The 19,923-nt window shown below is 36.2% G+C and overlaps 6 protein-coding genes, 1 non-coding gene and 1 pseudogene across 10 annotated transcripts; 2 read left to right on the forward strand and 6 right to left on the reverse strand.

Moving 5' to 3' along the window:
• The first annotated feature begins 1,150 nt into the window (after window positions 1-1,150).
• On the forward strand, window positions 1,151-5,621 carry LOC106447565 (zinc finger protein 8-like). Of its 3 annotated transcripts, none has more exons than XM_048778723.1 (2): window positions 1,151-1,992; window positions 2,922-3,341. In XM_048778723.1, exons 1-2 carry the CDS (start codon window positions 1,171-1,173, stop codon window positions 2,991-2,993), a joined length of 894 nt encoding a protein of 297 aa, XP_048634680.1. In that variant the 5' UTR covers window positions 1,151-1,170; the 3' UTR covers window positions 2,994-3,341. The 3 variants fall into 3 exon arrangements, with proteins under 3 accessions (XP_048634680.1, XP_048634681.1, XP_048634682.1); XM_048778724.1 differs by lacking the exon at window positions 2,922-3,341 and adding an exon at window positions 4,917-5,621 and having other exon boundaries at window positions 1,152-1,992; XM_048778725.1 differs by lacking the exon at window positions 2,922-3,341 and adding an exon at window positions 4,058-4,420 and having other exon boundaries at window positions 1,154-1,992.
• On the reverse strand, window positions 5,187-6,033 carry LOC111215282. The gene is made up of 5 exons (XM_022718725.2): window positions 5,895-6,033; window positions 5,773-5,840; window positions 5,560-5,611; window positions 5,431-5,489; window positions 5,187-5,342 (listed from the first exon to the last, which is right to left on the reverse strand). Exons 1-5 carry the CDS (start codon window positions 6,031-6,033, stop codon window positions 5,187-5,189), a joined length of 474 nt encoding a protein of 157 aa, XP_022574446.2.
• Window positions 5,881-8,948, reverse strand: LOC111215399 (probable protein kinase At2g41970). Of its 2 annotated transcripts, none has more exons than XM_048778722.1 (8): window positions 8,647-8,948; window positions 8,357-8,527; window positions 8,022-8,275; window positions 7,779-7,905; window positions 7,413-7,686; window positions 7,064-7,196; window positions 6,877-6,963; window positions 5,881-6,577 (listed from the first exon to the last, which is right to left on the reverse strand). In XM_048778722.1, the coding sequence occupies exons 2-8, from the start codon at window positions 8,454-8,456 to the stop codon at window positions 6,452-6,454; spliced, it is 1,101 nt and encodes a 366-aa protein (XP_048634679.1). In that variant the 5' UTR covers window positions 8,457-8,527; window positions 8,647-8,948; the 3' UTR covers window positions 5,881-6,451. The 2 variants fall into 2 exon arrangements, with proteins under 2 accessions (XP_048634679.1, XP_022574606.2); XM_022718885.2 differs by having other exon boundaries at window positions 8,357-8,540.
• A 186-nt stretch (window positions 8,949-9,134) lies between these two features.
• On the reverse strand, window positions 9,135-10,703 carry LOC111215125 (putative E3 ubiquitin-protein ligase SINAT1). Its single transcript, XM_048778726.1, has 3 exons — window positions 10,516-10,703; window positions 10,060-10,446; window positions 9,135-9,722 (listed from the first exon to the last, which is right to left on the reverse strand). The coding sequence occupies exons 1-3, from the start codon at window positions 10,699-10,701 to the stop codon at window positions 9,402-9,404; spliced, it is 894 nt and encodes a 297-aa protein (XP_048634683.1). The 5' UTR covers window positions 10,702-10,703; the 3' UTR covers window positions 9,135-9,401.
• A 621-nt stretch (window positions 10,704-11,324) lies between these two features.
• On the reverse strand, window positions 11,325-11,406 carry TRNAS-GCU. The gene has a single exon. It is a non-coding gene; the product is annotated as a tRNA-Ser (tRNA).
• A 1,269-nt stretch (window positions 11,407-12,675) lies between these two features.
• Window positions 12,676-14,630, forward strand: LOC111215126. Its single transcript, XM_022718427.2, has 4 exons — window positions 12,676-13,040; window positions 13,236-13,297; window positions 13,872-13,915; window positions 14,000-14,630. The coding sequence occupies exons 1-4, from the start codon at window positions 12,837-12,839 to the stop codon at window positions 14,467-14,469; spliced, it is 780 nt and encodes a 259-aa protein (XP_022574148.2). The 5' UTR covers window positions 12,676-12,836; the 3' UTR covers window positions 14,470-14,630.
• A 106-nt stretch (window positions 14,631-14,736) lies between these two features.
• LOC111215283 lies at window positions 14,737-17,488 on the reverse strand (annotated as a pseudogene).
• Window positions 17,489-17,642: 154 nt separating this feature from the next.
• LOC106447566 lies at window positions 17,643-19,863 on the reverse strand. Its single transcript, XM_013889519.3, has 6 exons — window positions 19,608-19,863; window positions 18,639-18,731; window positions 18,441-18,558; window positions 18,057-18,366; window positions 17,930-17,984; window positions 17,643-17,860 (listed from the first exon to the last, which is right to left on the reverse strand). The coding sequence occupies exons 1-6, from the start codon at window positions 19,725-19,727 to the stop codon at window positions 17,786-17,788; spliced, it is 771 nt and encodes a 256-aa protein (XP_013744973.2). The 5' UTR covers window positions 19,728-19,863; the 3' UTR covers window positions 17,643-17,785.
• Between the last annotated feature and the right edge of the window lie 60 nt (window positions 19,864-19,923).

Raw genomic sequence — 19,923 nt, forward strand, 5'->3', positions numbered from 1 at the left:
TCATATGTTGACCAAAAAGGAATAGTTGAGCTATCAACAAATGGATGATCCATATTGGAGTGTATAGAACAACGAGAAATGATACATATGCCATTAAACAATATAATTTTCTTTATGAAAAAACGTGTAATATTTCTGTGTTCTTTTTTCTGGGATAATCGTTCATCTCTTTTCATCAAGCAAATATCAAAACTAGTAACAAACTTTGTTTTGTCAACTAACAATATTATTAGATTAAAAATCAAACTAATGGGATTAAAGTTGGATCTTCTTACAAAATATCAAAATAATTTTTCTTAAAAAAGTATCGAAATTTATTGTGTAGATACATAAAGGTAAATACATAGTTCAAAAAAAAAAAGACGTGGATCAAATCTTGCCGGATGATCGAGTTGGTAAGTATCATCAATAATAGATTACATTGATGATGGTATGGTGAGAACTCTACAAACAAAGGTTCAATATTATGTTTAATTATCTGGTGATGACTGATGACATAGACTAGTTGATTAATTATTAGCATCATTCAATGATCATGCATGTCCAAGGACCACCTCTCTCTCTTTCTTGTAAGATTATCTTTTCACCAGTCGGGCAAAACATCCAAGAGAGTAAAAATCTGGTCCTTGAGAGAGAGAGAGAGAGCTATCTTTAAATAGGTCTCTCTCTTATTTCTAGTCTATTAGTAGTAAAATTCATGTACTTAATACGTAGACATAATAACCAAATAGCTAGGTTCATGGTGTAAAAGAGTACATACCTAACTTCACCGTGGTTACCTACGAACTCTTACTCTATATAGTTCACATCCCATTAGTTATATATTAGTTAATTAGTTTTGAGTTAAACTTAAATTAAAATTAGAAGTACATAATTAAGGAATCAAGGGTGGTAGGTATCTAATGTGTATATATAATAGATCTTTTACATGTTCCAAAGATTATTTTGAACTATTTTAATTTCTTTCTGATTTTTATGTATACAAAACTAGCATTTTAAATTCTGTAAAGAACATATAAAAATCCTTTAAAGAACAAAACAAATAATACTATACATGCGAGAGTAATGTGAATCACTTGGTGGATAAAAGTAAAATTGTGATATATATACCCACGGGAAATATAACAATTAATTACCTTAAAAAGAATTTTAGAAAACCTCTTTATATTAATGCAAAACCTCATCTCTTGTCTTCCTGTCTCTGAAACAGCCAACCTCTCAAACTCATTCATTCCTCACTCTCTTTCTTCCATGGACGAAACAAATGGACGAAGAGAAACTCACGATTTCATGAACGTCAATGTTGAATCTTTCTCTCAGCTTCCTTTCATCCGCCGTACTCCTCCCAAAGAAAAAAGCTCCATTATTCGTCTCTTCGGCCAAGAACTCGTCGGAGACAACTCCTCCGATGCTCAACAAGAAGACTTCTATGTAGATTCTTCCGAAACCACAACGACCAAGATCAACGAAGAGAGCTCTGAGAATGTCAAGGACAAGGAGAAAGACAAGGAGAAAGACAACAGCAATAACAGGAGATTCGAGTGTCACTACTGTTTCAGAAACTTCCCAACTTCTCAAGCCCTAGGTGGACACCAAAACGCTCACAAACGCGAACGTCAACACGCCAAACGCGGTTCTATGCCATCATACCTTCATCATGCTGACCATCACCACGTCTACGGCTTCCTAAACAACCATCACCACCGTCACTATCCCACGTGGACGACGGAAGCTAGATTCTACGGTGGTGGAGTAGGAGGAAACCAAACGCCGTCGTATTACTCACGCACTCTTCTTCCTCCTCCTTCTTCTTCTAACCCACCGATGATCAACGGAAGTCCTTTGGGTTTGTGGCGTGTACCACCACCTTCCACGTCAGCAAACGCTATTCATGGCGTTTACTCAGCTTCACCAGCGTTTCAAACGCATGAGCAGGAGCGTAAAGAATCGAACTGGCCGTACAGATTGATGAAACCTAATGTGCAGGATCATGTGAGTCTCGATCTTCATCTTTGACACTTTGTTTTTGGTATCCATCATCACTTTAACTTAGCCGTGATGAGACTTGTTTGAACGGTAAAGCCTATTCTTCTGTGAGTCTTAGAGAGAAAAAAAAGAATACAAACTAAGGAGAACTTTTGTCAAAAAAACTAAGGAGAACCAACATAATGTGTAGATCTTGAACCTTTGAGGAATTTTCAGTTTTGAGTTTATATTGTTATGATTATTGTTAAGGAATAATATTTGATTTAATTAGTATAATTTATTCATGCATTTTCCTCTGAATCAGTGTTCAAGAAAGCTATAATTAATGGGCGTTGATACAACACCTAACATCTAAAAAGTTTAATCGGAAGCTTAAATTATTACTTAACCGGTATGAATACAAATTATAATAATATATTCATTCCGTTCTCGAAATTAAAATTTTTTAAAGTGTTTACGATTATTAAAAATTTAATAAATATTTATAATTTAATTTTTCTTTTACTTTATTATACACTTTTCAATAATTTTTCACCAATGAAATTTAATCAATTCAAATATTTTCATTTAATTTTTTTAGAAGTATAAAAAATATCTTAAACATATATAAAATCTATTTTTGTGGAACAAGTAAAAATCTAAAACATGTTAGGAAACGGAATGAGTACTAAATATAACAGTATACTATAAAAATATTTGAACGATGGTCTGAATAATACATTTATCCCAAAATAAATCATCAGTTCACTTCTGAATTCTGTTATATGGCTTCAAGATTCTAAATAGGAACATTAAATTAAGTGTCGTGGAAGTCATACATAAGCTCCTACTTTCTCTGTTGTAGCAGTCAAGAAAATTCAAGTCTCGATCAATTTGTGTCATTAAGTCAAATTTGTATGTCTTTTAAAACAATTAAAACCCTCAAATCTCTTTAGATCCAAACGTTCAGTCTATGTTTTACCAAACGGTCTTTTACCGAATCAAGAGCCAAAGAAGAAAGCTCTTGATGTTGATGATGATGAATGATTCGGTGACTGTGGGGATCACTGAAGACAATGGACAAGACAAGAGGGGAGAGAGAGAGAGAGAGAGAGAGAGAGAGAGAAAGAGAGTTGAGAAGTGAAAGTGGTCCATGTTACAAATGTAGAGTTAGCCAAAGAGAGCTTTCACATCTCAACACACAGAACCTAAAGCCTTTCCTCAAAAGATTTCTTCTTTAGTTTCTTTTCAGACTTTTTTGGGGCATTTCAAAGAGAATTATCAATCAAGCTGTCTACCAATATAGTTACTTGTTCATACTCTACACATACACCATAATCATTAACTTGAAAGAACATGACCATGTTTCTTGCTAATAGCCTCCAGAGAATAGAGTTTGATAGAAGCACATACACCTTTACAGTAACAAAGGCCTAGAAGAATCATAAGTTATTAATCTCATATCTCCTTAGAAGAAGCAATGATATCAATCATCGTACCTAACATGTGCCTTTATGTGTTACACTAATCAAAACATTAAAGTCAACCGTATGCACCTATGACTTTTGCTTTAGATAAAAGCTAGAGTTTTCTAGTTTTGGCATGTCTTCAGTCACCGATTGCCTCGCACCATATTTAGAAGATAAAAATCAACAACTAATGATATGCTTGTTCGCATTATAATTACCAACTGGTGCATATCATACCAAAGCTAACCGATATATAAAGGCTAAAAGACAGATAATCTCACTTGATCACCTCTTCTAGGAAAGGATATGAAAAGGGTAATTACTAATTACCCAACAAACGACAAGTTTATATTGAGGCTAAAATGCAGTTTATTTAGAAGTCTATTATATACAACAACTGTTATTGATTATGTCTTTAATATGGTAAGCTTAATTCTCTAATTAATTATATCATAAAAAGTTGTAGCAATCACGATTGGTAATATCTAACTAATTAAGTAAGTTATACAACCAATCCTATAAGTCTATAAACATATTGTTGTGATAACAAATGACCAAACTCAGCCCGTCAAAAGATTTTACAGCCAAGTCTTATGGATTGTTTTTGAACAAACTGGTTGCAGCATCACATGGGGAAAAAGACAGATATGCCCTAGTCGAGACAGTTGTTTGGATAACAAAGCTGCAGAGAGTCTAAACCAGAGAACACAGTACATCTGAGAATTACGTGATGGTTTTATCAAATTATGGAAATTTAAGGATATATGGTGTCAAAGAGTTAACATATCAAGAGCAGCTAGAAAAGGACCCCACCAAAGTTAATGCAATGTAGAAGGGAAAGCATGTGATGAACAAAATGATAAAAGAAGCACATAATAAAGACGTGTGAAGAGCATACACATACATTATGTAAAAACCTTAGGACCACTTTTTCTCTGCTCACTTGTCTCTTTTTTAGATATGTAAAAAGGACTAGTGGAATTTAAGGAACATCGGCCCACAACCCTAGGAAAGTTGCAACTTGAGGATGATGATAGTTCTAACTGTACACATCTCAAAACACCCCTTTCAGAATAGAACTCACATTCTGAGGATACACAAACAATGCAAGCTTCCAAAATGGTGGCCTTGTTTTGGTAACCAAAGCTAACATAAAGTTACACCGACCCTATCTATCCAGACCATGTGGTTAGTCCTTTAGACTCTGGTTGCTTATTACTATACTAATTTTCAAAAATATGATGTTATGTAAGGATTCAAGGAAAACGTATTAAAATTTATGAATTTGGATTAATATGTACAAAATAGCCACTGAGAAGACACTATTCATGTAGTTACATGACTGCTTGTAAAATGAACCAGGAAGATATTGTTAATAATCATTGTAATAGTTACATTATATGACTTGATAAGCTGCTCAGCCAGGCTAGTAGAATAGATTCTTGTTTATCTGTGCTGATTTCATTTTACCTATTCTTTCAGAGTTCGAGAGAGGTAATATTCTTCGATATGGCGGGTGAGCATAGAGATCCCATAATGTGAAGCACTTGAAGATGCATAATACGAGGTTACTGTCAGCTGATCCAATATTGTTACAAGATCAAAAAGTTCAGGTGCTTTCTTGAAAGAAAACATACAGATGTATATACATATACATGAGAACTCATGGACATAACACTTCTTTGGGGTAAATATAAAAACAGAGAACTCCAACAGCTAATTATAATCACACAGGTTCAAAACACAGCCCTTTCACAATATTTCAGGACAATGGGGCATGCATTTAATCACTAACGCAGGATATATTGATAATGCACATTTAGGGACAAAGTGAAGCAAGTCACCAAAGAAGATCATGTTACCTCCAAAGGCAGCCCCTACACCTGAATATCCTAACAGCAATGGAACCTACAAGTAAAAGCTATAAGTGAGAAGCAAAAGAACATTCATATGAAGAAGTACAGAACTAGGAGACAAGGCAAGATCAAATACATACTCCTACAAGAAAGGAGAGCCGCTTTGACCCAGGAAACCGATTTTGAAGATAGGGTATCCCTGAAAGACAAAAGAAACGAGATCCATGACATTGTAGAAATGATTTGATAACAAGGGAATCATGTGATACCTGTATTGAAAGCATGGACGGGACTAAGCAAGCCACCAATACCAGAACCAGCCTATTGCACATTGGATAACCTAGTTAGAAACATAATAGTTCTACATGCACAACAATCAAATAAATTCGATTTCCACGTTGTCAAAAAAAGCTGATACATGTCACGGTAGTACCAAACCAAAACATTACTAAAGGAAAACTCAAAACCAAACCAAAACTGACCACAGCAGCAGCATCATGCAGAACCGAAGTGATCACTCTCCTTCTCCTGATGACAAGAACAAAAGAAACTGTTTTTATTTTTTCAGACACCATCATAACTAAAAAAGAACACTGAAACAAACTTTGACAGCTCACTGGATTAGGGTTTAAGAGGGAAAGGCAACGAGGACACCGAGCAGAACCAAGACCAGGGTTCATTGTCGGATCATAATCAAGATTCCCACGCCTCAGCTTCTCTTCGTATACTTCTCTCGTTCCCATCTCTCTCAATCGCCGATCACCTGCTCTCTTCCCTGAACATGCTCCACCGTCGCTACACCATCAATGGGCCTTATGGGCTTCGTTATCTCGGCCCAAAGATAAACTCTACTGAACACACTCAGAAGATAGAAAAGATCATAAAGGCTGGATAAGTATCCGAGTCCTCGAGGGTTTTGGTTTCAATGAGCTCAGAAAAGAGAAACAGAGTACATCGTTTTTTAATTTGTATCTGACAGCTAATTTAATATTTCTAGCTGGCTTCTTACAACCAAAAAGAGAGAGATTGCTTTAAACCAATGAAAATTATAAGTTACATTCGATTTAAGTAACAACATCTTATATAACCAACAATCATTTTTGTTTGAACAAAATAAGGCATAACAACAACAAAAACAAGAGAAATGGTGAATTGGTTAATTTAGGAAGTAGACTCAGGACCAGTCGGTTTAGAGTTGAGAAGAGGCTGAAGTGCCTTGACAACGATTGTCATGTTTGGTCTGAAGTCTGCTTCGTACTGTACACACAAGGCCGCCACGGCTGCTAACTGTTCCACCATCCACAATGAAAAGTCAACATTACAAAACTCAACCAAATAAAACATCCTTATTCATCAACTTAGAATTGATGACTCTAGCTAGTATTCAATATGAGTCATGAAAGAAATGTTTGTAATTGCATTCACACACTCAAACATATTTGAATTCTTAATTTACACAAATTTGCTGAACGATTTTTTTTTTTAAATAATATTTTTTTTAAAAATCGGTCTAGGTGAAACGCCTGTATAACTATAAACTATCAAAATGTCTTTTTATTGTTTGAAAAAGAAAATGTAGAACGGACCTTGGCGACTGCTTTGGGAGGGAAGTCATTATTAAGCTTAGGATCTATGCACTGTTTAACTTTGTCTTCACTTAGTCTCGGAGTTGCCTGCCCATAGCAAGACAAAAGTAAAAGAGTTTATTATTAACAATGATAGATATGGATCTCTTTTGAGCATATATACTTGGACAATGTGTAGTTTACACACCCAAGTAACAAGACTTTGTTGGCCTTTAGGCATGGTATGATCTACAGGTTTTCTTCCCGTCAAGAGTTCCAAAAGCACAACACCAAAACTATACACATCACTCTTCTGCGTTATCTGCCCCGTCATAGCATACCTGAAAACAAAAATACTCTTTACGTTATATCAACTTATCAAGAACATTCTGATTGTTAGAAATGCATGCAAATAAATACTTGTGTCTACGAGTTCTCTAATATTTGGTTCATCTAATATATATATATTTTGTAACAAACACTTCTTTTGTGTGTAAAACACTATATATATATGAGATGATATTAAGAAATGGATTAATGGGTTTATGGTACAATACTCTGGAGCGTGGTAGCCGAACGTTCCCAAGACACGAGTGGAGTGAAGCCTAGCCGCCGTATCCGAGGATGCGTTGGTCAAGTTGAAATCAGCCATTTTGGCCACAAAGTCATTAAACAACAATACATTGCTCGACCTTACGTCCCTGTGGACTATTGGTGGCTGGACTTTCTCATGAAGGAACTCCATCCCCTTGGCTGCTCCATACGCGATCTTGACCCTTTGGTTCCAGTTCAGCACTGGCCCTGGCTCAGCCCCTTGGACTCCCTTTCTCCCTAAATATTCAATCCATGTATAATATATATCTCACATATATAGATATAACATGAACTAAAATATTAGTAGTGAGCGTTGAATTTTTACGTACCGTGTAATACATCGTGTAAAGAACCTTTAGTTGCGAACTCGTAGATGAGAATGCGGTTATTTGCTTCTAAGCAGTACCCCATCAACTCCACAAAATGTTCGTTTTTGAGCCGTGATACAACCGATAACTTGCCATTTTTAATTAATAGAAATTACTTATTAGGTTATAAACTACCGTTATATATTGACCTAATCAGAGAGATACATGATCGATGTTTGAGCTGAAGGATCATCAGGTGTGTACCTGTGAGGTGAAATCTGAGTCAGGTTCTTCAGAAGAGCTAGCGTCAAGCTTCTTGATAGCAACATCATCTCCATTATACTTGCCTTGGAAGACACGTCCATAAGAACCTTCACCGATCAGTGCCTTGTTGCCAAAGTTACTCGTCATTCTATTCAACTCATCCAACGCAACAGCAGGGATCTCTATGGGTAAAACCTTTGCAGGACCTCCTGATCTCGGTGCGTTCGTGTTCCTCGGCTCTCCTCTATTTCCACCTACTCACAAAACGCAAAACGCTGGTGGTGAAACTCAGAACATAGAAGACATAAAACTCATAAAAAAATTAGGGATATTACCCCCAAAGTTAGGGTTTCCGGCCTTGTTAGGAGGGGCTGAATTATACTGGTTTGCGGGCGGACCGGCAGGTTCCTCATCCGCACCACCGCAACAGAACATGTTTTTTCAGATGTTGTGCTTTTGTCTTATTCTTGTGTTTTGGTTCCGTTTTTGTCAATATCTGTGTTTACCTGTTAATAACATCTGAAAAATGTGTTATTAATTATGAATATATTTCCTATGTTTATGAATTTAAATTCATTTATTACGCATCATATTGAAGAAGATGGAAGAGATTAGTGATTGTTACCTCGATTCTGCCATTAAATCAACCTTAAGACAATGATGATGTTGATGATGATAAGATGAATACTTCAGAACGTGAGAATGGATCTGTTTCTAGGACGTTTGAATAAAAACTATGTGTGATTTCTGGGGAAGAAATTGGTTAGAATAAAAAAAAAGAAAGAACAAATTTTATTTGGAGAAATTTTGTAAGTCTCTCTGTTCAGCGATAAAGTAGGGAGATAAAAAGACACATTTGCTTATTAATCTTTGTTATCAAAATGAATTTTAGTATAACCAACTTAGGATAATGTTAAGTGTTGCCTCCACGTCTTGCACGTCCTCTCCGGGACCATATACTACTAAACTTATCTTTGTAATCATTTGGTTATACTCATAATTTATCATTTTGGTACTTAAATTGTTTTCTTGGCAAATGAAAAAAATCTATATCAAATCCAGCAACATTCAAATGAAGTCACGTTTACTGTAAGATTATATTTCCTTGTAAGATGATGAGGAAGAGTTATCATGGATCATACTGTATGATAAAAGTAAGACAAAATCAACTTTTGATACAAGAACATAACCAAAACTAAAGCTTGTCTGTCTCTCTCGTTTTTTTTTCCAACAAATCAGGAAAATTACAAGACAAGAGTATGTAATATTGCAAAACAACAGAAGATTGCAACCTATTAATGGTGAAAGAAGCTCTCAAGACTCTGCTATGTCCTATGTACATCATCCGTTTCAGCTCCAATCAAAATCATCATCAGAGAGCTATTCTTCTTTCCAAATCCTCCCAGTAACTCGCAGCTTAAGCTCTTCTTTATCACTACCAGAAAAGTACAAAGCCATGTTTCTAGGGATGATGAGTCCGTCTTGACTATCCCGAACTTTCCTGTGACTGTCTCTGATGCTTCTAGGAATGCCTTGCCAAGTCAGTTTACGGCTGTGAGCTCCAACTTCCAAACTGTAACTAAACTTCTTAGCCTCCTTCTCGTCTCCCATGAAACGCAGAAAGGCCATGTACACTGGTGCCGTCCCAAGCTGAAACGCCTCAAAGTGTAAGCAGAACTGTCTTCCAAAACAGTTGAACACCTTTAAAAAAAGCATCAGACAAGACAAGATTCAAGTAGTGTAAACACAAATTATTTATCTGGACCAGTGTTCTAAAAATCAGCCTAAACGGCGACTAGTAGGTAAATCGGACCAAAACTAAACAATTTTTCCAGAATAATATTTTTAAAAATCGGTCTATACAGCGACTAGTAAGCAAATTGGACCTAAACTAAACAATTTTTCCACAAATATTTATTAAAAAATTGGTCTAGACATTCAAAAAATCGGTCTACAGCCTGCCTAATCAATAATCTCATATAAAACGCCTAACTACCGCCTAGCATCTTGAACATTAAACGCAAGTTCATGGGATTACCGTAAGCATCCATGTAGCATTCTCAACCTCGAGTGAATTTGACTTGACATAACGGTGGTTGAAGGTGCAACCATCATGCATATCGACTTTATGATCATCTTTGAGATGGTCAACAAGAGTTTGAATATCACCGGCCACCGAACACTCAGAGCCAGCGTAAGGACAGTTGTAAGATCGAAACCTGCAGTGCTGCTCGTGCTTGAGCTTGCTGTAGTACGGGAAAATGTCGTGACACCCTAGACTTTGGTACCGGCACGGAACTTCTAACGATTCCGCAACTTTCTCGAGCGCCAAACATCTTATGTTGCCGAGCTCGTAGCGGCATGTAGGGCATGTGTTGTGCACTTTCAGTTTGCAGCTTGAACACAGTGTGTGGCCATTAGGGCACTGTATGGAAGTACTACACTTTAAATAAACAAAGAAGAATTAAAGAGGAACATTAGTGACATTACATACCTGAAAAATTGGAGGATACATAAGATTTGTACAAACTAGGCAATCGAGGAGCTCATAGACACCATTGCTTGAATGGATTCCATATCTTGCTGGTTTGTTATTAGCCTCTACTTTAGACATCTTAACCTCATAATCTAAGCCTGTTGAGTTGGATTCTTTGAAAGCATTGCCACCAGGAGGAGCCATAGAGAGTCAATCAAGTAAAACCATCTTGCTCTCTGGTGTTACAGATGATATACTCCTTCTGCAGGAAAAGAAACAATGTAAGCTTATATAACAGTTCTTCACCAAAAGCCTCTAAGAAAATGAAATGTAAATGTTATCATAGGTAAGTAGGTAACATGTTGTTGTTCAAAAAATTTAGCAAATTTTGAATTTCTCCTTGCTGATATTTTCTAGATTCAGACAAAGACCATATTTTTAGACCCCTAGAGAAAACAGCACTCAAAATTTGGCAGAAACAAGACAAAAATAGAGACAGAGAGAGAAACACTTACCTCTCTGGAGAAATTTTCCAGGCGTGGCGGTGGCGTTCAGTTATGGAGGACTTTGTTTTCAGATTCAAAATGAGGAGATTGAAGAAGAAGGTGTGAAACGAGGAAGAATAAGAAGAGACGCGGATTAGACAAGCTACGCAATTAAAGACGGCAAGAGCAGGAGACAGACAGGAGATAGTTTGTGTCCTGTCCTGTCCTGTCTTGTTGTTTGGCTCGATGATGAAACGCCATTTAATGGTTTCGCTCTGTTTTACTTTTATCGCTTTATTGTTACACTGTTTTTTAAAAAAAAGTAAAAATTACAAAAACAGTCGTCGCCTGAGAGATTCGAACTCTCGCGGAGAAACCCCATGTACTTAGCAGGCACACGCCTTAACCACTCGGCCAAAGCGACTTGTTGTTCACTATTAATATTTATATAGGATAATTATCACTGACAGTAACAACAAAGAAGTCGCAACAACCTAGTTTCTTTCATGTTCGATTCACCAGATAGAATTGACTTTATAAGCAGCTGAGCATAAGATGTCACGTAAAACAGCTTAACCAACGATTAATTAAGTAATGTGACAAAAAATAACAAAACAGTTGATGAACATATGAAGTTATTCAGACCAAATTATCTTTGAGAAATTCATCTATGGCGGCAAAAAGTATTCAAATGAACGAGGTGCACGTTAAGACGTCAAGCAGGTTCTTTTCTTACCATACACAAACACATGTACTATTTTTTTTTTTTTTTTTGAACACCCATACACATGTACTATAACAATGAAAAATAACTAATAGAACAATTTTGGCTTAATGTGACATGATTGACAGCCCATTCCCACCTATTTCAATTAGGGATGCAAGTACAACAACACTGTCGTTCATCTCTTTTCTTATTATTGTTCATTTTTGTAAAATACTAAACTTACATAATACGATATCACCCCCCACTGATAAACAAACGTTTAACAGGTTTCACATAACAAAACATAATATGTTTTTAGTCTATATATGGGGACACATGTATTATTGGACCATGATGTAAGCATACATTATGATTTAGTTGTTGTAGCTCGATCTATCTTTTTTCGAGAATATTATCATCCCTCTTGTTAGCTCGATGAAAGTATGAATAGGCCGAGTTAGCTCGTAAATACTCTCCCTCCTTGCACTTGCTAGAGAGGATGTGGAAAATATAAAACAAAAAAAGTTAGGGGTGACAAATAGTATAAAACAAAATTAAGAGGTCATTATGAGAAATATATAAAAAAGGAGGACCCACACAAGAAAGCCTAAGGATAAAACTTCTCTCCCCCACCCACTCCCTCTCGTCCAAGCTGGCATCGATGATAAAGAGAGAAAGAAAGCCACCGATTACCTCCTCTCCCGGTTCCCCGCACGTGCGCCACCCACTATCCACGTGCCTCTCCTCCCTCCCACAACGCCAAAAAACATACCTCAGTTTTGACAATTCACCCAATTTTTTTTCGAGAAATCTACATGTGAATGGCATTAATATTCAATGTTATATAGGAGTAGTTGACAATAATAAGAAGCATATAAACTATACAGTATATAAAGAGATGGTCTCAAGTCTCAATTACTACTTAACTTGCTTTTCGGGTGCAACAACAATTAAAAAAGCGAGTGCGAGTGAGAGAGAGAAGAGGCCATTACACAACACAACACCACAAAGCCTTCTCCTTTTTTTATTTATCTTTAGTTTCCAAGTCCGTGTAATAAAAATAAAAAAAAAGGGTTACTCTCTTTATATTTAAGTTCTTCTTTGGTGCAAACAAAAAGTTAAGAATCTTTTTTTTTTCGTATACAACGATGAGGATCCGGAAACGACAAGTGCCTCTCCCTCTTTCGTCTCTCTTACCTGTTCCTCTCTCAGATCTCTACTCTAACCGGTCTCCGACGTCCGCCGCTCGATACTTTCACGGCCAAGACATAGACGGAGGCAGTTCTGCTTCTCTTCTTCATCTTCCGCTGATTCAAAGAGATGTGACGAGCAAGAAGGAGGAGAAAGCTTTGGTGAGTTCTTCTTGTATACGCTGAGCTTGAATTATTAAATGATTCTAGTTGTATTTATTTATAATCGACCGATAAAAATATATGATTATTGGGTGCAGTTTGTGTTTTGTTTATAATTGGGTTTTACACTCTTCATTTTCAAAATCTTAATTCGAAGGATCTCATGTTCAATTGCTCTTTTTGTTTTTCTAAAAGGATGATGATAATGGAGATAGAGATGATGTAGACGTGAAGAGCTGTACAGTTGCATCGGGCAAGTAAGTGAATTCTTGAACTGTATTGTGTAACTCTCTTGTTCTACACTTCCATGTTTATAACTTTCTGGTGTAATAATAATTGGGAAAATAATTTAACTAAAACATACAAAGTTTTTTTTTTATTTTTCGGTTTTGTAAAAGTTCCAAGCTTCAAAAATACCCAACACAGAAACATGATCTCAAAATTAAAACTTTCATGGTCTTTTTTGAACAAGAAATTTTTTGTTATATTGGCAATAACGTTTTACAGATGCAATGATAGTAGAGGTTGGATCTAATCCAAAAAGTTGTAAATTCATTTTCTTATTATGATTTTATAGTACCATGACTGTCGTCATTCTTCTCACACCTTTAACATTTTGGGAAAACAAGAGTAGTTACTAGTTAGTATTAGCGATAATGAGTAGGAAACTCAATAATACTTCTAAACATGCACACCTCATGATGGTGCACGTAAGCGTGGGATGCTCTTTATACCAATGGTCGCTCTAGCTCTATTATTATCGTCTTTTTTGCACTCATAGATCGTTTTCATCTCTTTACATTAAGTCTTTCTTGCTTCAAACCATCGCAGCAATAACGTTAATTCCCAAGGAGAATCCGACTCTTCAACACAAGGTACACACTTAGAGCTACGTTTAATTGGTGGCTTTATGTTATTTTTGTTGCACCATTCACCATTTCTATGTGTTATTATAATAGCTGTCGAGAAGAATCAAAACGTTGTTACTTTGAGGAAGAGAAGAGGCTATACAAGCTTCGAGGAACAAGAAGAGGAAGAGGATGAGGAAGAAGAAGAAGAAGCTAATAAAGGGAAGAAGAAAAGGAAAGGGAAGAAAAAGAGCAGTGATGTGTTAGAGGAAGGATCAAGGTGCAGCCGAGTTAACGGTAGAGGATGGAGATGTTGTCAGCAAACTCTTTACGGCTATTCTCTTTGTGAGCATCATCTTGGTAAAGGAAGGGTAAGGAGCACGAAGAAAAGTTCCGGCGGTCGTGGCGGCGGCCAGAAAAAGTCGGTGGTGGCCGTGGAAGTGAAGAAGAAGAAGAAGAGAGTGAAGCTTGGGATGGTAAAGGCGCGTTCCATAAATAGTTTGCTCGGACAAACCAGCACAAGTAGTGGAGTGAGTGAGATAAGTGCACCTTCTGATCAGTTTGCCGCTAATGATAAGTAAGTCATATGTATATGTTTAGGTACATATGATGATAATGGACATAGCTCTATGTATCGGGTGTGTAGATTGATCGAGACCTTAATGGCGCTTCTTCTTGATCATCCTATGTATATATTTTTGGTGGATATTTATTTCAGTTTCAACGATACATTGGTTGCTCAGGGTCATAAACTCATAATCAAAACATTTTTGTCGTTATAAAAAACTCGTTAAGTAATGATGAAAACATATATAATTTATAATTAATCCACCCTCCAGTGTCTTAGTTTACTGTAGCTTTTTGATTAAAGATTCATAAGCCACATTGCAGAACTTGAACTTAGCTTCAGCCTCAGCCTGTTTATATACATTCAAGAGTTATAACGCAAATATATAAAAACACTTACAATGAAGATTGAAAAAGATTCTTATTGGTTTTTACGTACCTTGGTAGAGTCATCATGATGATCAGGATACCATTTTAATGCACAAGCTCGATATCTAATCCCAAAACAAAAGGAAGCAAGTTAAACATGATGATCATGAGGAGTTATAGATGAATTTGTTCTCATGATAAAGTTTAATAGAAAAACTCTCGCATGTTTGACATCTTCAAGTTTTAAGGGAGCCCAAGGACTCAGACCAAGTGTTTCTCTATGAGAAGCTTCTATTGGGTCAGACAGTACTGAATTGAAAGTTTGATCTCCACGAGTTTGTATAAAAAAAAAGAATATTGCACCTTGTGATTCAACAAAGCTACAACTTATGACATTTTTAAAAGGGACAACCACCTACTTTCACGTGTATTTAGGTTTTCTTTTTCCTTTTTAGCAGCGGCCTAATTAATGTGTAATTACACCAAGAGCGTTAAAAACAGTTAACTCATGGACAAGAGACATTATACACTAGAGCTAAAACGTTTTGTTTGTGTTTTGGTAAGTTATAAGTCTCATGTACCTCTTCTCTTCTCTTTCACGTCTAAGTTCTTCCACAGCACGATGTACTTTTTCTTGATGCTCCCTCAACAACTTCTTAACATTTGATTTCTGCCAAAAAAAATTAAGCAGCAGTACATTTCTAAAACACTATCTCAAAAATCAAGAAGAAGTAGACAGATGCATATCAATTAACTCCCTCAAAAACTTTTTTGATCTCTTGTTCTTCTTAGCCTTTGATTTCTGCTTGAAAAGTTTTTTAAAAACACACAATAATAATCAGAATTCAGAAGCTGTATATTCAGGAACACCTGTTAAAAATCTACTGAGAGTGAGATAATTGCACCTCCTGATCAGTTTGCTGCTTATGATAAGTAACTCTGTCGATCAGCCTTTACAGTTGATGCAAACTTTGATTCAATATTTCACTTTGACAGGTTAAGTCACAGAAGCAGACGTAAGAGATACCAATATACACTTGTTGCAAAGTTTAGAGAGAACACAATATTTCGATTTAAAAGATTGAGAGGACAATACATAGCAGTGCTTGGATGATGTATAGTATATTGGTTGGTCAAGGTCATAAACTCATAATCAAAACAGTTTTTTTTTTTGTTATAAGAAATCTCCATGTAATTATAAAAACATACATCACTTTTAGTTAATCCACCATCCTTTGCATTCTTCAAGTAATCTTAGCTGACTGTAGCTTTTGGATTAAAGACTGATAAGCCACAACGCAGAGCTTGAACTTAGCTTCAGCCTCAGCCTGTTAATAGTTTCAAAAATTAACACAAAGAGAAAAAGAACACTTGCAATGAAGATTGAAAAATATTCTTATTGGCTTTTTACGTACCTTGGTAGAGTCATCATGAAGATCAGGATGCCATTTTAATGCACAAGTTCGATATCTAATCCCAAAAAAAGGAAGCAAAAAAAGTTAAACATGATCATGACGAGTTATAGATGAATGCATGTGTTTTATTATGATGAAGTTTAATAAACAAAAACTCACGCATGTTTGACATCTTCAAGTTTTAAGGGAGCCCAAGGACTCAGTCCAAGTGTTTCTCTATGAGTAGCTTCTATTGGGTCAGACAGTACTGAACCATTGGACTTTGATGAACCATAGCCATCTTCTTCCTCTTTTTTCTTTTCATCAAATCGAGATTTTGATCTCCACCAGTTACTAGAACTGTTGCTTTCTTCTTCTTCCTCTTCGCTTAGTTCCTCTTCTTCTTCTTGCTCTTCGTCTTTGTCATAAAATCGATATTTTGATCTCCAAGAGTTATTAGAGGAACCAGAAAACCATGAAGGGTGATACCACCAACGACGGTCCTCCTCTTCATAGATTGAATAATCAAAACCTCGTGGTACACCGAATAAAGATCGGAATATAATATCAAAGTCTTTATCCTCGTAACCAAATTGACCTTCAGAAAATGTAACACATGTTTCTTAATACCACTATGTATAAAAAATGCGACATGTTTAAAAGGGATATATAACAACTTACTTTTACGTGGAGTACTCTTGGAGTCTTGGTTGCATTTACTCATGTTTTCTTTGGTTTCTTTGGCCTTTTTAGCAGCAGCCTAATGTTTAATTACACAAAGAGCGGTTAAAAACGTTTTTGTTTGTGTTTTGATAAGTTTTAATTCGTCTCATTTTTTTTTACCTCTTCTCTTTCACGTTTAAGTTCTTCCACGGCACGGCGTACTTTTTCTTGATGCTCCCTCAAAAACTTTTTGGATCTCTTGTTCTTCTTATTAGCATTTGATTTCTGCTAGAAATTCAAAACCAAAAAAAAAAAATTAATTAATCTAACAATCCTTTTTTTCTAAAACACTAGCTTTGAACACTAAAGAATACACAGTAAATCTAGAAGCAATTGACAAAATATTGATCTTAGATATACCCACGTACGGTACTAGAAGAAGAGGAACCACGTTTGCGTTCCAAGACGGGAGTTGAATGGATAAACGCAGTTTTCAGGAGAGAACAATAGCTTTGCGGTCTGGAAATCGCTGCTTTAGTGGCAGCGTTCGTACACAACATTGTTGTGTCTTTGATCGAATTATGTTCGACTCAGAAATATTTTTTTTCCAGAGAAGCAAGAAAAAAAACAATAGTTTATTTTCCATTTTGTCTTTTAGGTAAAATAAAAACAGAGAATGGAATGTTTACTCCAAAGTTTTTTTTTTGCTTGATCACCAAGAACTTTCCATAAATGATAATCAACATGTTGGGCCGCTGTAATTGGGCTAATGGGCCGTTGCAGTAGTGACCTTTTAATAATAAAAATGAACAGAACAAAGGTTTTGCTCTGAGATGAGCTCTAAAATGAAGCAACTTGAAAACATTAATGTAAGTAATCAAACACTATCTAAGCTCTTTTAATCTTAGTTCACTCCTAGCTTTTCGCATAAAGATTGATAAGCCACACTGCATAGCTTGAACTTTGCTTCAGCCGCTTCCTGTTTCAATACACACATCACACATAAGAGAGTGAAGATTTCAAATGGAGGAGATCTAATTGGTTTTACCTTAGTAGAGCCTTGATGACGATCTGGATGCCATTTTAGTGCACAAACTCGATATCTGTGATATAACCAAAACATAAGTTTCATGTAAAGTAATGAGACGATGAAGTGAAGTGAAGTAAGTACTCACGCATGTTTGACGTCTTTAAGGTTTAAAGGACCCGAAGGACTAAGACCAAGTGCTTGTCTATGAGAAGCTTGGTTTGGTTCTGACTCACTCTCAGAGTCACTTGACTCTGTTGAAGTTGTATAGTCATCATCTTCATCTTCGTATATTCGATGATGTTTCGATCTCGAAGACCTTGATGATGACTGGTCCCTATACCATCGAGGAGGTTCATCGTCTTCATAGGTGAATGAGAAAGAGAAACCTCGAGGTCCACCAGGGAAGATATAATCAATGTCAAAGTCCTCATCCACTTCGCAAAAATCAAAGTTCCCTACACAGTAATAATAAAAGTACTTTTTTAATAAGAGTATGTAGATGAAGAAGCTTAAAGACATTTCACTTTACTTGGACCGTGTTTGCCGTTCCATTTCCCTTTAGGTTCCTTGGCGTACTGTTTTTTAAACCAAGAGGTTCGCTTCTGTGAGGAAGGAGGCTCTTTGTAGTCAAACTCATCATGCCAGCTCTGGAATCAAAAACGTCAAAGTTACTTACACAAACCGAACAGTAAACACATGATAGCAGAGAGAGATTAGTTTATAGTACCGTAAACATGTTTGATGCGAAGGCATTCACATTACGCAGCAACTCTTGCTTCTCTCTCATTCTTCTGAACCTCTTCCTGTGAACATTTGATTTCTACAGATAAATTAAATAAAACAGAACATCAGAAGATAAATTAGATCCCATCCCACATGTTCAAACATTAACATTAGTTTAAAAATTGGTCGGAAACTAGACAAGTAAAACATCTCAAAGTCTCAGACTTTCAATTTATCAAACAAAAGCTAAAAAAGAAAAGCTAAAACAGAACATCAGAAGACAATTAGATCCCCCACACGTTCAAACATTAACATTAGTTTAAAAATTGGTCGGAACTTAAACAAGTGAAAACATCTCAAAGTCTCAGACTTTTAATTTTATCAGACAAAAGATAAAAAGAAAAAAGCTAAAACCGAACATCAGAAGATAACTAGATCCCCCACATGTTCAAACATTAACACTAGTTAAAAATTGGTCGGAACTTAGACAAGTAAAAACATCTCAAAGTCTTAAGACTTTCAATTTATCAAACAAAAAGCTAAAAAGGAAAAAGCTAAAACCGAACATCAGAAGATAACTAGATCCCCCCACCTGTTCAAACATTAACACTAGTTAAAAATTGGTCGGAAACTAGACAAGTAAAACATCTCAAAGTCTCAGACTTTTCAATCTATCAAAGAAAAGCTAAAAAGCAAAAGGTCATACACAGATCCACCTCAGCTATATACATAAAACCCAAATCAAAAGCACGAAACATTAGCCGGTCGGGATCAATACAAAAATTGTCGGGATTCAGACAAGTGAAACATCTCAAAGTCTCAGACTTTCAACCAATCAAAACAAAAGCTAAGAACATGGTCATTCATCGATCCAATATCAGCTATGTAAAATGCCAAAGCACGAAACTTTAGCTGATGGGTTCAACGAAAAATCAAATTTTGAAGGATAAAGAGAAAGAGAGAGAGACTAAACCGAATCCCAGGAAGTGCGACGTTTGCGTTCCAAGACGGGTGTGGAATGAAAGAACGATGCTTTAAGGTGAGAGGATACGCTTTGTGTTCTGAGAATCGCAGCTCTAACGGCGGCGTTCATCTCCGGGAGGTAAGAGATTTGCGTATTGAGAAGGAAGGGAAGAAGAAAACTAAAAAAGCCGATGAGGTAGACTCGGTCTTTGACTCGGTGTGTGGACTCGTGATAAGGGCATATACTTCGCTGGCAAAAAGCATTTTCCGCCAGTAAAAAGGAATTTAGAGGAGGAAGGAAATTACATTTTTACCTTTTTTTTACT

The sequence above is a fragment of the Brassica napus genome, chromosome A4 (assembly GCF_020379485.1).
Source record: "Brassica napus cultivar Da-Ae chromosome A4, Da-Ae, whole genome shotgun sequence".
Lineage (NCBI taxonomy): Eukaryota > Viridiplantae > Streptophyta > Magnoliopsida > Brassicales > Brassicaceae > Brassica > Brassica napus.

What these genes read in the sequence shown, in the direction of transcription:
- LOC111215282 (XM_022718725.2), bottom strand. Translation starts at nt 6,033, where the DNA reads ATGGGAACGAGAGAAGTATACGAAGAGAAGCTGAGGCGTGGGAATCTT. An exon ending in TAATCCAGTGAGCTGTCAAA is followed by an intron (nt 5,841 to 5,894) that starts GTTTGTTTCAGT and finishes AAATAAAAACAG; the next exon opens with TTTCTTTTGTTCTTGTCATC. An exon ending in GGCTCTCCTTTCTTGTAGGA is followed by an intron (nt 5,343 to 5,430) that starts GTATGTATTTGA and finishes TTTTACTTGTAG; the next exon opens with GTTCCATTGCTGTTAGGATA.
- LOC106447566 (XM_013889519.3), bottom strand. Translation starts at nt 19,727, where the DNA reads ATGAACGCCGCCGTTAGAGCTGCGATTCTCAGAACACAAAGCGTATCC. An exon ending in TCGCATCAAACATGTTTACG is followed by an intron (nt 18,559 to 18,638) that starts GTACTATAAACT and finishes TTTTGATTCCAG; the next exon opens with AGCTGGCATGATGAGTTTGA. An exon ending in GAACGGCAAACACGGTCCAA is followed by an intron (nt 18,367 to 18,440) that starts GTAAAGTGAAAT and finishes ATTACTGTGTAG; the next exon opens with GGAACTTTGATTTTTGCGAA.
- LOC111215125 (XM_048778726.1), bottom strand. Translation starts at nt 10,701, where the DNA reads ATGGCTCCTCCTGGTGGCAATGCTTTCAAAGAATCCAACTCAACAGGC. An exon ending in TGTATCCTCCAATTTTTCAG is followed by an intron (nt 10,447 to 10,515) that starts GTATGTAATGTC and finishes ACTTCCATACAG; the next exon opens with TGCCCTAATGGCCACACACT. An exon ending in ATGCTACATGGATGCTTACG is followed by an intron (nt 9,723 to 10,059) that starts GTAATCCCATGA and finishes CTTTTTTTAAAG; the next exon opens with GTGTTCAACTGTTTTGGAAG.
- LOC111215399 (XM_048778722.1), bottom strand. Translation starts at nt 8,456, where the DNA reads ATGTTCTGTTGCGGTGGTGCGGATGAGGAACCTGCCGGTCCGCCCGCA. An exon ending in TTTACACGATGTATTACACG is followed by an intron (nt 7,687 to 7,778) that starts GTACGTAAAAAT and finishes TTGAATATTTAG; the next exon opens with GGAGAAAGGGAGTCCAAGGG. An exon ending in TTCGGCTACCACGCTCCAGA is followed by an intron (nt 7,197 to 7,412) that starts GTATTGTACCAT and finishes TTTTGTTTTCAG; the next exon opens with GTATGCTATGACGGGGCAGA.
- LOC106447565 (XM_048778723.1), top strand. Translation starts at nt 1,171, where the DNA reads ATGCAAAACCTCATCTCTTGTCTTCCTGTCTCTGAAACAGCCAACCTC. An exon ending in AACCTAATGTGCAGGATCAT is followed by an intron (nt 1,993 to 2,921) that starts GTGAGTCTCGAT and finishes AAATCTCTTTAG; the next exon opens with ATCCAAACGTTCAGTCTATG.
- LOC111215126 (XM_022718427.2), top strand. Translation starts at nt 12,837, where the DNA reads ATGAGGATCCGGAAACGACAAGTGCCTCTCCCTCTTTCGTCTCTCTTA. An exon ending in AGAAGGAGGAGAAAGCTTTG is followed by an intron (nt 13,041 to 13,235) that starts GTGAGTTCTTCT and finishes TTTTTCTAAAAG; the next exon opens with GATGATGATAATGGAGATAG. An exon ending in ATCCGACTCTTCAACACAAG is followed by an intron (nt 13,916 to 13,999) that starts GTACACACTTAG and finishes TTATTATAATAG; the next exon opens with CTGTCGAGAAGAATCAAAAC.